General features: G+C 42.2%; 1 protein-coding gene across 1 annotated transcript in view; it reads right to left on the reverse strand.

Moving 5' to 3' along the window:
* Positions 1–18557, reverse strand: part of Snx29 (sorting nexin 29) — a 425497-nt gene that overhangs the window by 236450 nt on the left and 170490 nt on the right. Inside the window, exon 14 of the mRNA XM_055597769.1 lies at positions 15646–15728. Within this exon, the coding sequence (XP_055453744.1) occupies positions 15646–15728 (83 nt within the window). The remainder of the gene's footprint in view (positions 1–15645; positions 15729–18557) is intronic.

Consider the following 18557-nt stretch of genomic DNA (forward strand, 5'->3'; position numbering starts at 1 on the left):
CCTTGTCTACACCAAAAGTGTTTCTCTGGCTCCTACAGCCTGTTAGGCCCTTGGTACCCACCACATGGGCAACTTTCTGTTGTCTGCTACACCCATCTGGGTCTCTCTACAAAACACCTGGCTCCCTTTCCCCTGCATTGTCCTGGCTACCTCTGGCTCCTGCTGGCAGCCTCATAGCTCTCAGATCCTTCTTGGGGCTTATAGGAACACTCCTGAATGATGTTCCATTTTGTGACTCTTTCTTTTTTCCTCCAGGGAAAAAAGATTTTATTATTACACCTTGGCCTCAGTACACATCAATGACCAAAATATTGGCGCACTTGATTTCCAAATTCTCAAAGATTGTAACAACTTCTGCCACCACACAAGCAAATGATCCCAAAGTGTCTTATCTCTAACATTCTACTTTGCACTCTTAAATCTTTTATCGCTACGATTTCTCTGTGTTCTGCTCTCAGAAAAAAAAAAAAAAAAATCTCAAAATTATGCTGTAAACTATCTCAGGATTTATAATTTCATTGGGTATGGTTTAAAATCTCTAAAATCTTTAACAAAATGTTGCTTTAAACTTATAACAAAAGGCTTATAATTAAATACATGTGTATATATGCGATTCAACTCTTATCTATAAGATATGTATATGTAACTTAGATTTACTGCTGTGTATCTGTGTATGTAACTTGGATTCAACTCTGTATACGTGTATACGTATGTATGTAACTTGGTTTCAGTTCTATATGTGTATGCGTCTATGTGACTTGGATTCAACTCTTGTTTTCAAAACAATAGATCTACTAGGAAAAGCAATGTTTTTAAATAGCATCCATATGGCTCTCCTCCATCTTGGCTGATGATCTCATCAAGATGTAAGTAGCCACATGGCTGGCAGCTATCTTTTTTAACATTAAGGTGTACATGCCATGTGACTTAATCACCCGCTTCAGACAACCAGTTGGCATAGGACAACAACAGCTTTCTGTTTATCACTGCATCTCTTTTTTAGACTAAGGAAGCAACAAGTCTCCAAAATATTTTGGATTGGTATAGAATTTTATATGATGACAAAAATTTAAGGTTAATCAGAAAAGTCCCAAATACAAAACACCTAAGAAATCAAAGACACCATGAAAAAGGTGAAATCTAAGAATAATAGGAATTGATGAAAAAGAAGATTCCAGTCTCCAAGGTCCAGAAAACATCTTCAAGAAAAATCATAGAAGAAAATTTCCCCAAATTTAAGAAATAGATGGCCATAAATATACAAGAGGCCTACAGAACACGAAACAGACTAGACCAGAAAAGAAAATTCTCATGTCACATCATTGTCGAAACACTAAATATACTGAACAAAGAAAACATATTAAAAGCAGCAAGGGAAAAGGGCCAAGTAACACATAAAGGGAGACCTATCAGAATTACACCGGACTTCTCGTCAGAAACCATGAAAGCCAGGAGGGCCTAGGCAGAGTTCATACAGACTTCAAAAAAACCACAGATGCCAACCCAGACTACTATACCCATCAAAGCTTTCAATCAACATAGATGGAGAAATAAAATATTCCATGAAAAAAACTAAACTTGAGCAATTTCTACACAGCAAACCAGCCCTACAGAAGATATTAGGAGGAAAACTCCAATCCAATGAAAACAACTATACCCAAGAAAACATAAGATTCAGATAATGTCCCTACAAAAATTAAAGAAAACAAGCAATGAATCACAGTGAGACCACCAACTCCACAATAAAAGGAACTAACATTCATTGGTCACTATTATCTATCAACATCAATGGATTCAACTCTCCAATAAAAAGATACAGACTAACAGAATGGGTGCGAAAACAGGATCCAACATTCAGCTGCACTCAAGAAACGCACTTTTACAACAAAGATAAACACTACCTCAGAGTAAAGGGCTTGAAAAATGTTTTTCAAGCAAATGGACCCAGAAAGCAAGCTGGAGTAGCTATCCTAATATCTAACAAAATAGACTTTCAACCAAAATTAATCAAAAAAGATGAGGGGCACTCCATTCTCATAAAAAAAAAAAAAAAATCCACCAAGAAGACATCACAATTCTGAACATCTATGCCCCGAATACAAGAGTGCCTACATTTGTAAAGGAAACATCATTAAAACTTAAATCACACATCGATCCCAACACCATAATAGTGGGAGACTTTAACACCCCACTCTCACCAAAGGACAGATCATCTATACAGAAGCCAAATAAGGAAATAAAGGCACTTACAGGGGCCCTAATTCAAATGAACCTAATACATGTCTACAGACCTTTTCACCCAAACTCAAAAAAGTATACCTTCTTTTCAACACCCCATGGAACCCTCTCCAAAATAGACACAAAGCAAGCCTCAAGAAATACAAGAAAATTGAAATAATCCCCTGTATTTTATCTGACCACCATAGACTAAAGCTGGACCTCAACAACAATAGAAATAACAGAAAGTCTACACACATGGAAACTGAAATTGCTACTCAATGTGAGCTGGGTTAAGGAATAAATAAAGAAAGAAATTAAAGACTTCCTAGGATTCGATGAAAATGAAGGTACAAGATACCCTAATTTATGGGACACAATGAAAGTAGTACTCAGAGGAAAATTCATAGCACTAAGTACCTTCAAGAAGAAATTTGTTACATCTCATACAAGCAACTTAATGGTCCAACTGAAAGCCCTAGGGGGGAAAAAAAAAAAAAAGGAGCAGATACACCCTAGAGGAACAGACAGCTGGAAATAATCAAAATTAGGGCTGAAATCAATCAATTAGAAACAAACAAAACTATTCAAAGAACCAATGAAACCAAGAGCTGGTTCTTTGAGAAAATCAACAAGATAGACAAACCCTTAGGCAAACGAACTAAACGACAAAGAGAAACTATCCAAATCAGCAAAATCAGAAACGGAAAGGGGACATAAATACAGACACTGAGGAAATCCAATCATTAGGTCATCCTACAAAAGCCTATATGCCACAAAATTTGAAAATCAAAATGAAATGGACAATTTTCTTCACATATTCCATCTACCAAAATTAAGTCAAGAGCAGATAGAAAGATTGAATAGCCTTACATCCTCCAAGGAAATTGAAACAGTCATCAACAGTCTTCCTTTCAAAAAAAAAAAAAAAAGCCTTGGGCCAGATGGTTTCAGCGCAGAATTCTACCACACCTTCAAAGAAGTGCTAATTCCAATTCTCTTCAAACTATTCCACAAAATAGAAACAGAAGAAACATTACCAAACTCATTCTATGAAGCCACAATCACCCTGATACCTAAACCACACAAAGACCCAACAAAAAAAGAGAACTTCAGACCTATCTCTCTTATGAACATCGATGCAAAAATACTCAATAAAATACTTGCAAATCAAATCCAAGAACACATTAAACTAAATGAACAGAAACTTAAATCAATCCCACTGAAATCAAGGACAAGGCAAGGCTGCCCACTCTCTCCATATCTATTCAACATAGTACTTGAAGTCCTAGCTAGAGCAATAAGACAAGTAAAGGAGATCAAGGGGATACAAATCTAAAAGGAAGAGGTCAAAGTTTCACTATTCGCAGATGATATTATAGTATACATGAGTGACCCCAAAAATTTAACCAGAGAACTCCTTCAGATGATAAACACCTTCAGTAAAGTGGCTGGATACAAAATTAACTCAAAAAAAAAAAAATCAGAAGCCCTCCTGTATACTCAAAACAAAAGGGCTGAGAAAGAAATTAGGGAAAACAACATCCTTCACAATAGCCACTAATAACATGAAGTACCTTGGGGTGACTTTAACCAAGCAGGCGAAAGACCTGTTTGAAAAAAACTTCAAGTCTCTGAAGAAAGAAAGTGAAGAAGATATCAGAAGATGGAAAGATCACCCATGCTCATGGATCAGTAGGATTAACATAGTAAAAATGGCCATCCTGCCAAAAGCAATCTACAGATTCAATGCAATTCCCATCAAAATACCAATACAATTCTTTACAGACCTTGAAAGAAAAATTCTCAACTTCATATGGAGGAACAAAAAACCCAGAATTTCAAAAACTATCCTGTACAACAACAGATCATCTGGAGGTATCATCATCCCTGATCTCAAGCTGTACTACAGAGCAATAGTAATAAGAACTGCATGGTATTGGCACAGAAACAGAAAAGAGGATCAATGGAACTGAATAGAAGACCCAGAAATAAACCCAAACACCTATGGATACTTGATTTTTGACAAAGAAGCCAAAACCATTCAATGGAAAAAAGACAGCATCTTCAACAAATGGTGCTGGTCCATCTTCAACAAATGGATGTCTACATGCAGAAAAATGAAAATAGATACATATTTATCACCCTGCACAAAACTAAAGTCCATGTAGATCAAAGACCTCAACATAAAACCAGATACACTAAATCGTTTAAAAGAGAAAGTGGGGAAGACCCTAGAACTCATTGACACAGGAGACTACTTCCTGAACAGAACACCAACAGCACAGGCTCTAAGAGCAACATTGATAAATGGGACCTCATGAAACTTAAAAATCTTCTGTAAAGCAAAAGACATTGTCATCAGAACAAAACGACAGCCTACAGACTGAGAAAGTATCTTCACCAACCCTATATCTGACAGAGGGCTGATATCCAGAATATATAAAGAACTAAAAAAATTAAAAAGCAATAAATCAAACAATCCAATTAAAAATTGGGATACAAAGCTAAATAGAGAAGTTTCTGTAGAGGAATGTAGAATGACAGAGAAACATCTAAAGAGATGCTCAACGTCCTTAGCCATCAGGGAGATGTAAATCAAAAGATTTCACCTTATACCCATCAGAATGGCAAAGGTTAAAAACTCAAGTGACAACACATGCTGGAGAGGTTGTGGAGAAAGGGGAACCCTCCTCCATTGCTGGTGGGAATGTAAACTTGTACAACCACTTTGGAAATCAATCTGGCACTTTCTCAGACAATTAGGAATAGTGCTTCCTCAAGATCCAGCGATACCATTCCTAGGCATAAATCCAAAAGAAGCTCAAGTACACAACAAGGACATTTGTTCAACCATGTTTATAGCATCTTTATTCGTAATAGCCAGAACCTGGAAACAACCCAGATGTCCATCAACAGAGGAATGGATACAGAAATTGTGGTACTTTTATACAATGGAATACTACTCAGCAATTAAAAACAAGGAAATGATGAAATTTGCAGGCAAATGGTAGGATCTAGAAAAGATAATCCTCAGTGAGGTCTTCCAGGAGCAGAAAGACACACACGGTATATATACTCACTTATAAAATAGGATAAACATACTAAAATATGTACACCTAAAGAAGATAAACAAGAAAGAGGACCCGAAGTAAGATGATCAATCCTCACTTAGAAAGACAAATGGGATGGACATGGGAAGTAGGAGAAAACAAGTAACAGGACAGAAGCCTACCACAGAGGGCCTCTGAAAGACTCTACCTAGCAGTGTAGATCAAGGCAGATGCTGAGACTCATAACCAAACCTTCAGCAGAGTGCAGGGAATCATACGATAAAAAGGGGAGTTAATATGACCGGGAGAGGACAGGAGCTCCACAAGGACAAAATATATCAGGGCACAGGGGCCCTCTATGAGACTGTTTCTCCAACCAAGGACCATGTATGGATATAAGCTAGAGCCCCTGCTCAGATATAGCCCATGGTAGCTCAGTAACCAAGTGGATTTTCCTAGTAAAAGGAACAGGAACTATTTCTGACATGAACTCAACGACTGGCTCCTTTACCTCCCCCTGACCCCCAAGGGAGGAACACTCTTGCTAGGCCACAGAGGAGGACTTTGCAGCCAGTCCTGAAGATACCTGATAAGCTAGGGTCAAATAGAAGGGGAGGAGGACCTCCCCTAGCAGTGGACTTGGAAAGGGGCAGGGAAGAGATGAGGGAGGGAGGGTGGGGTTGGGAGGGAATGAGGGGCTACAGCTGGGATACAAAGTAAATAACCTGTGATTAAAAAAAATTAAAAATTAATTAAAAAAAAATTTAAGGTTATGGAATTCAACTCTGGTTTAGAATATACTGTATATAATAATAAAATTTTGAGGTTAAAAAGTTTCCTCAGATTAATAAAAGCTGATTTAAGATGTATGTTTAATTACTTATGTCTTTGCTTAACTGTTCAACACCGAGCTTCTAGAAAATTTAGATAAGTAACAACATACACTTCAAAAATAAGATATATTTGGTAAGATTTATGAAATCCTAAGGTCTACACAGGTTCACAGTATAATAAATTTTTTTATTTTGATACCAGAAGAGCTTCAATTCAAAAATTGCTATTTTTTAAGGCTAAACTTAACAGGGATAAAGCTATAAAAGTATAATCTTATAAAAGCTAATAACTTATTGTAAACTATTAGAGCTAATTAAGACATGAAAGTTAATAGTCACTTTATAAATGATCATTCTTTCATGTTTTCAAAACTATACTTGTGGTCATGTTTAGTACTTAATGTAATTAATCACAAGAATATGCTTTAGTTAGTTTCTTGTATATGTTTTCAACATTAAGCCTAAAACAAGTATCTAGAAAATGGCAAACTCTGTTTAGTTTAGATATACTTAATGACAATGGTCCTCAAAACTATTCTGAGATCTGCTAAATATGACATTTAAAATGTTTAATGGGAAAAAGCTTACTATGACAGACAGAGATCCCAGATCCTAACAATGGTCTCAAAAGAAGATGATGGGCACAAAAGAAGTCTGCATGGAACTTTATTTATATGTGGCAAAGCCGAGCACTTGGTAAAAAACTGCCCTTCACCTTGCCTGCTACCAGGAGCTTCTCCAAACTGTGGATAAGCAGGACACTGGGAAGTTGCCATGGTACTCTTCTCCCATGAATCCCTAACAGTGAGCATCCCTCTGCTGTCCACTGTGAACCCTTCACTTTACACAGATGGCAGCTAAGAGCAGAGCCAAGGCTACCCAGAAGCACTGGGCCCTCCTTACTACCCAGCAGTGAAAACCACATGCTGTTAACAGTGTTATAAATGAGACAACCCCAATATACAATGCAGGTAAGAACAGTTTGAGCAATGTGTGCCAGGCCTGACCTCCTCTGGAAGAGTTTTAGAGAAACCATGATACTGTTAAGAGCAGATCAGCAAAGAATGGAAATGAGGAAGCTTGAGTCCAGCCCAGGCCTGGAATGCCTGGCAACAAGGTATTCAGTGTGAGCTCCCTCATACTGTCACGCAAGCCAAGGGCAAACACCAAAAGCACTCACTTCCCCCTTCCTAGCCAAGTGTCTGCATGGAGCCTGGCTCTAACACTCCAAGTATATGTATACACTGGGCACACATTTGGTAAGACAACATAACCTAAAGCATCCATACAAGGCAAGAGGAGGACTTGAGCACAGGCTGGCTCATTGTCCACTCACACTAGCCTTGAGCAGCTTCTGCTTCCCCATCCAGGATACCACACCCAGCACAGCCTACCAAGCAGGAACACTGGCTGTGTGGGGGCTGGCAAAAGTCCTGGCAGACAGGACAGCCTCAAATTAGCCCTTCTATAATGCTCTTCAGTTAGTTCCCTCCCCAAATTCCAATAAAGCACCCATGGGGGCTGGTAAGAAAAAATACCAAGTCAGTGGCTGCATTCAGAGTTAAAGCACTTGCAGGACACTGGGTTTCAATCCCTGAGTTAAAAAAAAAAAATCAAATAACAACGATAAAAAGGTAGCCTCTGCTTCCAGGCAGCTTCATCTTGGCAAATGTTTCTTGAATATTCCAAGAAGAAAAACACACTTTTAACACATCGCTGGGCAGGGCCTGGAGAGATGGCTCAGGGGTTAACAGCACTCAGTGCTTTTGGAGAGGCCTCAGGTTCAGTTCCCAGCACCCACATAGCGGCTCACAACTGCCTATAACTGCAGTTCTAGGGGAGCTGAGCCCTCTTCTAACCACTATGGATTCATGCACACATATGATGTACATAAATACACACAAGTGTACACATATGATTTTTTTTTAAATATATCAACTGGGCATCAAGACCAAACTTCTGAGAGTGAAAAACTGGGGAAAATGACAACAACCCCAGCTGGGAGGGGCCATTTGCCTGGAGAACAGGGGTGCCAGACAGCAGGAAAGTTCTAGGGAAAGAAAATGGGACATGAGCTAAGACAGTGTGCTCCTTGTCAAGTGCTGAAGACAGGAGGGAAAGCACAAGCTGAGAAAGTAATCCAGCCTGGGAATCCACATCGCCTCAGAAAATGGTTTCCATTCATTCCAAGAAAAAACATTTAGACAAGCCACTGTGCAGAGGTGCAGGCTCTACATACTCAAGCAAAGTAAAATGACCAGCTGCTGTAGGAAAGCTATAATTAGAAAGTAAAGCAGAGTGGTGTTTCAAAACCAAAGTGGCATTTAACAAAACAAGCCACCTGTCAGCCTCCAAGGAAAGGATCTGCCACCAATGGAGAAGCTGACTGACAAGCTGCAGATATCAGCCAAACTATGGTGGGGGTGAACAGGCTGAGGAAGGCTCTTTGTTTCTTATAAACAATAAAAAGAAGCAAAAGCCAATGGATCTTGGGTATTTCCAGGCAACTGCTTCTGCTGTGATTTGGGAGAGAAAAGTGTCCTGCTAGGGGCTGAAATCAATACAGCAAATAAAACACCCTCCCTACATCACCAGGATACTTGGGCTGCTTCTGGAACTAGGGGCTGGATTCCTGAGCAACTATGACCTTAGGCCTTTGCTGAAATTTTTCACTAAAGTGATGGCACAAAAAGTGACCTGGAGAAAAGTCCCCACCCCTCACAAATAACTTCCACCAGAAACCCCCAAGCCCACCAGAGGCAGGGGCTGCTGGCTGCCCGTCCAATTGTCCCTCCTTCTACACATGCTCATTCCCCAGCCAAAGAGCTTGAAGCAGAAGCTATGGGAGAAGGGTCTGAAAGCTACTTAAAGGAAGCTTATTACCCCCAAGCTCATATTCTTTGAAAAACTCTCTCAAACACACCCTCTAGCCTTCCCATCTACTGCTTCCACCTGCCAGGAATACGGATGTGATGCAGAACAGCAGCCATTTTACAGGTAAAATGAGGCAATCATAAATAGAGGTAGCCTATGGCAGTTCAGTATCCAAGTGGCCTCCATAGAGACAGGGACTGTTTCTGACATGAACTGATTGGCCTGCTGTTTGATCACCTCCCCCTGAAGGGGGGAGCAGCCTTACCAGGCCACAGAAGAAGACAATGCAGCCACTCCTGATAAGACCTAGGATAACTAGGATAAACTAGGATCAGAGAGAAGGGGAGGAGGAGCTCCCTTTTTAGAGGGCTGGGAGAAGGGCATGAGTGGGAAGAGGGAGGGTGGGGCTGGGAGGGGAGGAGGGAGGAAGGTACAGGGGGGATACAAAGTGAATAAACTGTAATTAATAAAAATAAACAAAAAACAAAAAAGAATAAGACATGCATCAAAAATAAGAAGAAATGTGTCTTGAGTGCCTGTGGCCAGAAAAGACCTACACAACCCCAAGCTACTTCCAGACACTTCATGTAAAAGAAAACTATGGAAACACTATCATGGGGTTTTCTTTCTGATACAGACAAGCTTCGCCCAACCCAACATAGTATCCCCAAGTGATCAAGTGCATGCTGTGCCAGTGAGGTCAACAGAACACCTCCACACGTCCCTCCCAACAATCATCTGACCTCCTAACAGAAATAGCTTCCCACACCCGCCTACTGCATTATCAGCTGAGGGCCTGCTGCCGTCCACCCTTCTCTATCAGAATCCATCCCTTTGTTTCTGAGTGCCCACGTGGCTCAGCCCTGTGCTTAAGCCAATGTGTTGCTATGTGGCTGTTCCCATCTCATATGAGCCAGGCTTGATCAAGTCCTACCCACCCTCTCCTACCTCACCAGGTCTCAGGGTTCAGTAAGGGATGTACAGCATTTAAGCTGGGCCAGAGCTGCCTGGCACATCTGTCAATACAACCCATGGGGCACTCTCAATTACACTTCGAATTTCTAATCCTGTGCCAGTTAGTTTTTCAACTCTGACACAAAGACAGTCACCTGGGAAGAGGGGTCCCCAACAGAAGAGCTGCCTACACTAGACTGTCCATAATGTCTGTGGGACATTTTCTATTCTTTTGGGAGAGGGCAGCATTTGAAACAGGGTTTCTCTGTGTAGCCCTAGCTGTCTTGGAATTAGTTCCGTAGACCAGTCTGGCCTCAGCCTCAAAGAGATCCTGCCAGCTCTGCCTCCTGAGTGCTGGGATTAAAGGCATGCAGCACCGCTGCCTAGCTCTTTCTCAATAGATGATTAGTGTGGGAGGCCCAGCCGCCTGCAGCAGGTAGTCCTGGCTATGTAAGAAAGGGTCTGAACAAGCCATGAAAAGTAAGCCAGGAAGGAGGCAGCAATGTTCCATGGTCTCTGCTTCAGCTCCTGCCTGCAGATTCCTGCCTGACTTCCTGCTCTGACTTTACTCACATGGACTATGACATGGAAGTGAAAGCAGAATCAACCATTTCCTTCCTAGGTTGCTTTTAATATATTTGTCATGGTAACATAAATTTATAACAAATCCTTCTTATAAAATCTGAAATATGTATAAAAAATATGTGTTGACTCTTAGAGGTAAATACAGACAGCATTAGCTATAATACTCCCTAGACTTTTCCAATAAATTAAAATTTTAAAAACTCAACCCTCTTATGTCTGGGAACAGAACTCAGTAAAGTACACTCAAGCTAAAAGCTAAGCTGATGGCACACATTTGTAATTTCAGCATTGGGGAAGCCGAGGCATGAGGGTCTCTTGGGCTTGCTAGTCAGCTAGTCTAACAAGTCAGCTCCATGTTCAGTGAGAAAGCATGTCTCAAAAACTAAGGTGGATGACAGGGAATGTGGCTCAGCACGTAAGGACACTTGCAGAGCAAGCCTGGTGACCTGATGCAATCCCTGATTGTTAATGTGGGAGGCCCAGCCCCCACATAAAGACAGAAAAACAGAACTGACTCCACATGCTGTGCTCTGACCTCTCCATGTGTCATGGCACATACACCCCACACCTATACATAAAGTAATAATAAAAGTTTTACAAATAATGCCGGGTGCACATGCATGAGCCTGCACACACAACCCCTTTAGGTGGGTACAGTCCCTGCCACTCAGATGAAACCAGACTCACAGTCAGCATGGGCAGTTACAATACAGTAACTTTCTCTGTCTGTCTGTGTGTTCCTGTGTGTCTGTGTGTGTACACGCGTGCACATGCACACGTGTCCATTCTGAACTGATCTGAGGCAGCTGCTAGGACTTTAACACCTCAGCCAGGCACTAAAACCACTTCCCAGGTTTTGTTTACAGGACAGGAAGCTATTTCCTTACCCAGATACTATTTTATCTGGATAATGGCTACAAAGCTTTCAGAGAGGTTCACTATACAATTATCACCAGAATCACTCACCTTTCAGAAACTAATTGACAGGTGTCTGCTAATTTCTCTGACCCTCAACTTGAAGCTTCAAAACATCCCTAACCTCATTTATAATGAAAACTGCCTGCTATTTAACATGTACCATCACTTGTCTGTGTGCACACAAGTCCAGAATGTCACTGTCATTATCTCCAGGCCCCAGTGAATATCAGAAGCTCTGAAATAACTTCCACCAAGAACAAAGAGCTGTTAAAGGCAGCGAGTGACAAGAGTGAGCCCACAGCCCTCTGCCTGCCTTGCCTTTCCCCAAGGATCATAATTTCTCCAGGCGCCCTTCCCAGGCAGTAGCATCACTCTACCAAGGAAGGAGAAGAGTTCTGAGATGGAGGGGGGGAAAAGGGCATGTCTACTCTGCACTCTCCAACACCAGAGCAAGCATGTCTACAACAGAACTGCCAACAAGTGAGTAAGCTACAGTGTCTGACGTCTATTCCAGGATGTCACCTACCCTTGTCTGTACTAGGCAACAGCACACAACTGGTTCTGGCTATCCAGGAAGAAGATGTCCTCCCCACAAGTCATGTGGGTTTCCCTCATAATAAAGTGAAGTAGTACTGTGAACAGGGGAGATAGCCTACGTAAAACAGCTGTGCATACAAACCAGCACTACAGGGAGCTCAGCACATGAAACCCAGGCTGGGGACCCAGGCATCTCATGATCCAAAAACCACATGGGAATCAAACCTGGAGGAAAAGAGTAAGATAGACCTAGCGGGTGTGTGCAGAAATCTTTTTTGTTTGTTTTGTTTTTCAAGACAGGGATTCTCTGTGTAGCCCTGGCTCTCCTGGACTAGGTTAGCCTCAAACTCAAGAGATCTGCCTGCCCCTGCCTCACAAGTACTGGGATTAAAAGTGTGTTCAACCGCAGCCTGGATTCAAACAGAAATCTTAATTTCTACTTTCTGACAATGATGTCCCCCTGGTGACTGACAACATGACTGGAATATGATGTGTAGATATTTGATCAAGTGCTAATCCAAATGCCAACTGCAAATTTGTCAGCCTGAATAACATGGCTAGGTTTCACCCAGTTGAAGGCCTTAAGATGGAAGAGAAGAAAGGTCCCTGGAAAAGATGTATTTGTAGGATTCAGAGTCAAGATGTGACATCAACTCTCCCTAGGTCTCTAGCCTGCAGGACACCTTGTAGATGATGGAGTCAATGGACTTCCACAATCACATGAGCCAGTTTCCTAAAATAACATCCTGCACATACACATGCTCTGTCTGTATCTCTGACTGTGTATGTGGCCTGGCCTGGCACACACCAACCCATGGTGGTTCACTTTGTTGTATATGACAACATCAGCATCCTTCTGGAGTGGCCAGACCACAAGGCAGAAACTGGCTGAGGTTTAATCTATCTATCAATATGCCACCTAAGGACTTCTAGGCCAAAACCATTTCACTGCCCTAGAGATCACCAAGTTAGCTAGTCTGGCTAGCTAGTGAGCCTAAGGGATGTCCCTGTCTCTGCCTTGTACCTCACCATGGCTGGGATTTCAAGCATGCACCACCACAACCAGCTTGGTAAGTTAGGTTCTGAAGATCAAGCTCTGGTCCTATTCTTATGGGCATTTTCCTCACTGAGCATCTCTCCAGTTCCCTGGCCACACATGTTGATTCAGGACTTGAGTAATATGCCAGAGAAGAAATCAAAAGCATGCAGAGTCAACTCCTACTCTCTGGTCATGCAGAAAACTGTCTACCACCGGCTTCCTGGAGAATACAAAGGAATCCAAGTTCACTAGCAGAGTTGACCTAATGTCCAGAGGAGTTACAATGGATGCCTAATTGCCAAGCTGGTTCCTAGGGATTTGGTGGCCCTCCTGCCACAGCTGTAAAACTGCTCTTACACTCCAGAGTAAGAGGCAAAGCAAAAGGAGATCCAAGCTTTCACAAACCTCTGTCCTGGCTAGGAAATGCAGCAGTCAGTGGAGAACACCCCACCCTCACTCTCAACCACAACAGGAGCCAAAAGCTTTTCAAAGAGGTGAGAAAAAGTCAACCTGAAATTCTATTCCATATTTCCTTTCTAGAGAAATCAGATCACTCACAGAAACAGAAGAGGAATAGAAATTTGAAATATGTACCTGAAAATTTAAAGGTTGTTAACATTGCAGTTTAAAAGGTAATTTTATGTTGTTCATTTTTTAAACCTAGAGGCATTTTTTTTCCCAAAACAAAAATATAAGGTTAAAGATGAAGGTCCCAGGACAACCCTAAGGAACACTGTCAACTGCAAAAGCATTTGGAAGTAAATATTTTCAGTCTCTTCCTTCTGATGAGCTCACATCTGTATTAGTCAGTTTTGTCATAGATAAAAAGATATTTTATACTTGCAACTAAAATGCTTATGTTCTCAATTCCTTCCTTGAACTCAGAAAACTCAGACATGGGTGTGTCCATCCCTGATACCAAAAGCCAAGGGAGATAGTGAATCAAATGAGCAAAGTCTCCCTTCCTTTAGTCTTTCAGTGTAGGGGACTCCAACTCCCATGAGCCTGCAGGCACCGGGGCCCAGCCAGGATGTGTCTGGATCTCCAGTGAAGAGTGGAGACCACCAGAGACAGTCCAAATCTCTTAGAAGGAAGATAGGAGCTTGGGAAGAAATCTGCTGTGCAACTTTGGAAGGCACTGACTTTTACAACTATTTTTTAAAGCAAACACATAATCACAAACAGTTACAGAGTACTGTGTAGGTATTCAGTACATGCCTGCACATGTGCAATTTGTAACACCCAGATCAGGAAGAGGATTAGGGGCAGGAAACAGGGTCTTACTATGCAGCTCAGGCTAGCTTTGACCTAACAAACATTTGGCCCCAGCTTTGAATGTTGGGGTTACAGGCCTAGGCTATGGTGCAAGGCTATTTCACGGTGCTGGCACACCGCTGATGCTCCTTGATAACTGGGACTAAAAGGAGAGAATCACAGGATTCCATAAGAAACAACAAGGCAACTGGTATGTGCCCAATACTGAGCTCATCCATGAAAACCCTGCAGCATGAGGGACACCCAAGGTATGCAGTGTATCTTGGCGCGAAGTAGAAGTGCTACTGCTATTCTACAGTGGACTGTGCTGGCCATCTCACTGAGGTTCAACAAGGTGATCACACTGTGCGCTTACAGCCAGCTGTGCTTCAGAGCACGCAGGCTGCATCTTAAGAAATGGAGCTTCCACTGCAATCCGCACAGACCATGGAATCTGCTTGTGCGTTTGGGAAGGAGTGCTCCCAAAATCCTGATTCAGGAATACATCTCATAATCCTGCATTTTCTAAATCAAAAGCAAGCCTAGGGGTTGGAAAGATGGTGTAATTGGTAAAGGGTTTGCCATGTATACCTGAGGACCTGCGCTCAGTCCCTGGTGTTTGTGTGAAAAAGCTGGCACTATGGCATATGCTTGTAATCCCAGTGCTATGGAGGAGAAGACAAATGGATCCCTGGGGCCCACTAGCCATCTAGCCCAGCCAATTGGTGAGGTCCAGGTTCAGTGAGATACCATGCCTCTAGTAATAAAGTGGACAGCTTCTGAGTTTGGTCTCTGACTTTCATATGCATATGCTGTGTGCCCATAAATGCAGGAGGGGTAAGCTAAGAGGAAAGAGTTATCAAGAGTGAAGGAGGTAAGAAGTGAGGGGGAGTGAGTGATCCCAACACATTGCACATATGCACAAAATTGTCAAAATTAAAATAACAAAAATACCAACAGTACCCACCCTGTGCTAATCCTTATACTGCCTCCACACATCACCTGTCAACTATCCCATTTTACACATGAGAAGACTGAGACACAGAGAGATTAAGAGACTACAAGAGATGACAGCTTGGCAAGTGTGAGTCCAGGAAGGTGTCAGTGTTTACCCTGTTTGCATTCTGCTGCTTATACCTCTAGCCTCATGCAAATCAACCATTCCATGTTCTAGACTGTAAGTGCTCAAACCGTACAACTGTTATTGAGTCCAGTGGGGCTTAGTTTTCATTTAGCAAGAATACACAGCAGAGTTTTCTGTCTAACTCTGGGATGCAACAAGCACCATTTTCTACTGCACCAAAGTATGTATTCACCCATTCCTTGAGCCTGCCCACAAAGTAGCCAGCCCCACCCCAACATGGGCTCATCGCCACCTCACCTTCAGTTGTTTGACCTTCTCTTTTCAGCATCTGGACAGCTCCTACATACTTCTTCAGCTGGACTTTGAGCACCTCGTTTTCTCTGCAGGTATAAGAATGTTTAAAAAAAAACAAATTTAAAAACTAACAATTGCCACCCTAAGCAGGGGAGAGAATCTGTATGAAGAAAAGCACACAATTTGTATCTTGTAAATGTTAATGTGCTTTCCTGGTTCACAGAGCAATGCTGAAAATGGCTGTAACTCAGGGCATACTTTTGAAAAACCTTCTGGAACTTTCCTTTTGGAGTGTTGGTGAATGCTAACTGTGCCCGTGCCTACAGACTTGGAATGCAAATGTGTGCTTTGGGAATCCGCAAACTTCCAGGTGTCTGTTCAGGGTCAGGCACTTGATATTCTCGAAACCAACAGAGGCACACAGTAAACACAGCTCACCAGGGGCAGGCTCAAATCACACCAGCTACCATGTAGTACATGACTGACCTCATGCTGTGTGTTTATACATCATCCCCAAAACTAGCACAGCTCCTACTTTGTAGATGGGGAAACTGGAACACCAGGGGGAACCAGTGGCCAAATCCACTCCCAACCCCACATAAGAGCATATAATAGAAAACAGACATTGGGCTACAATGACAACCTACCTCCCAAACCCCATTCCCTAGGTACACTGACTGATCATGTGACATTAGGTAGCAGGAGAAGAAACTGACATTCATTACTACCCACCATATAGCTTGGACCTTGATCATGTCAGCTCACACAACCACACATACATGTATTCATCATCCATTCTAACCACCACATAGCTTGGACCCATATAAGCTCACTGACTCACACACATGCACATTTATCCATCCATCATTTGTGGAAAATTCACAATAAGTCTGTCATATTATCTCAATTCAGTAAGAGAGGAGTTGGACAGATAGTGTCTCTGAAGAAGATCACATGGTCAAGGTCACCAGTAAAACCCAGTTCTCTCTGTCCCCAAGATATATTTTCCTGTGTCTCTCTGAGATTTAATCTCTCACCAGCTATCCCGGGAAGAGGCTCCTTGTCTGCATTCTATTTCTGCCTCTCACTCCCCATCCCAGGTCTTCAGAGTTTGATTAAACACACTAAAATTTTCTGCTTTACAATAAAAAGAGCTCAAACCAGATTTCTTCTATGGTTATACAAATAAAAAGACTCATTGCAAAACATTCCAACAACTAGAACTATTTAAGAAAACAGAATTGGCTGAAAACCCAATCCCTTGCATTCTCCTATCCACCCTGTCATACTTAGGGCATGTGTAAGCAAGGATGTTTTATAGAAAAATACCTGCTACACTTACATTCCCTTAACATTTTTGGCTGGAAGTACATAATGTTCCTTGTCATCCGCTCCATCTCTGTCTCCCCCAGGAACCAAAAGCAAACCTGTGCTCACTGCCATGCCCTACAGCATGCATGGCTGACCACACATGCCTGCAGTCTAGTGCACAGGTCAAGACCACACTGCACACTTGCTGCAACCAAGCTGTTTTCTTTAACTGCACCACAGCAAGCACTAACTCAGTCTGTTGACGGATGGAAAGAGCATTCCTTAGTCCTTACTCAGCTGTGAAACCTGAGATAGGCATGTCTGTTTCCAGTGCCTTACACTACCACGCGGTCTATTAAGACAGCCCTTCCCTTGGACTGTTCTTTGCAGTTGATTTGGGGAGAGAACATCAGGGTCAAATGCAGGAAGTACCAGACACTCAGGAATCACCTGAGAACTCCGCACATTTCTCAGAAGCTTGGGTAAAGGAAACCATGAAGAAGCCTTCCCTTTGCCCCTGCCCTAACAGACTGTCAGGAATCTGTACAGGGTTGCTGCATTAACTCCAGCTAAAGCAGCTACAGCAATTGTTTGAAACCAAACAGCAAGCTCTGAGCAGGCCTGTGAAGAGGGAAAACAGCCCTGCTGTAAACAACGGCATTGTGTGTTTAGTACGGTTCCTATAACCACAGCCTCATTACACATCTCATTCTCAGCCACCCTGTGAGAAGTCACAGAAAATATCACCTTCAGTAGATACACACTTCTGCTGGGAGAAAGTTAGTACTAGCTCTCCAAAGACCACTTTCCAAGAGGCACAGTGGGCAGCCTCCACTGAGACTACTGAACACACAGGTTGCACTGTTGCAGTGCTGGGCCTCTGGCTTTCGTTCTACCTGCCCCCACACACAGGCCAACCTTCAGCTTTCCTGGTCATTCCATCTCTAAAGTGTTTCAGGTAGCTGCTGAATTATCTTTTTAATAATATGTTAAGACTCCATCTAAAAATCAAACCTAATATATAGAATTTTAATAGAAATCCAATTTCCATCAAATGACGTGAAACCATGGTAAATATATCAGCTCATTGGATGGACATCTGTGGCAGCTGCCAGTTTAACCTAGCAGGCTCTGCTCTGTTGGGGAAATGAACATTTTACATCTCTGGGAAGTGTGAAGTCTCAAGTGAGAATATAGTCAAACTTTCTTGGAAAGAGTAAAGGCCTAGTGTGCTGGCCAGCGGCACTGGCTACAAATACCTAAGAATGATCAAATGTTGCGATTATTTTATTTTTAAATAGTTAAAGATTTACAGGAAGTTAGACAATAATAGCAAGAGGCCCTGAACAGCCCTGGCCCAATTTTCCCTGATGGTTACACCTTACCTAATCACAGGGAAGGCTCCATTGAAACCAGATAGCTACTGTGAACACACGGTTTGACTGAGTCATCTTCGTTATTATAAGTGGCTTTGAACTTGAGATGAGCCCCGGGCCTCAGCCTCCTGAGTACAGGAACACATATCCAGAGTATACTATGTCTTTGAAAAGAGAACACAGTGACCACAGAAGTCAAGTATGCTATGCCAGTTTATGAAGCCAGGT

Source organism: Psammomys obesus, unplaced genomic scaffold (assembly GCF_907164565.1).
Source record: "Psammomys obesus unplaced genomic scaffold, mPsaObe1.curated_primary_1811, whole genome shotgun sequence".
In the NCBI taxonomy this organism is placed as follows: Eukaryota; Metazoa; Chordata; class Mammalia; order Rodentia; family Muridae; genus Psammomys; species Psammomys obesus.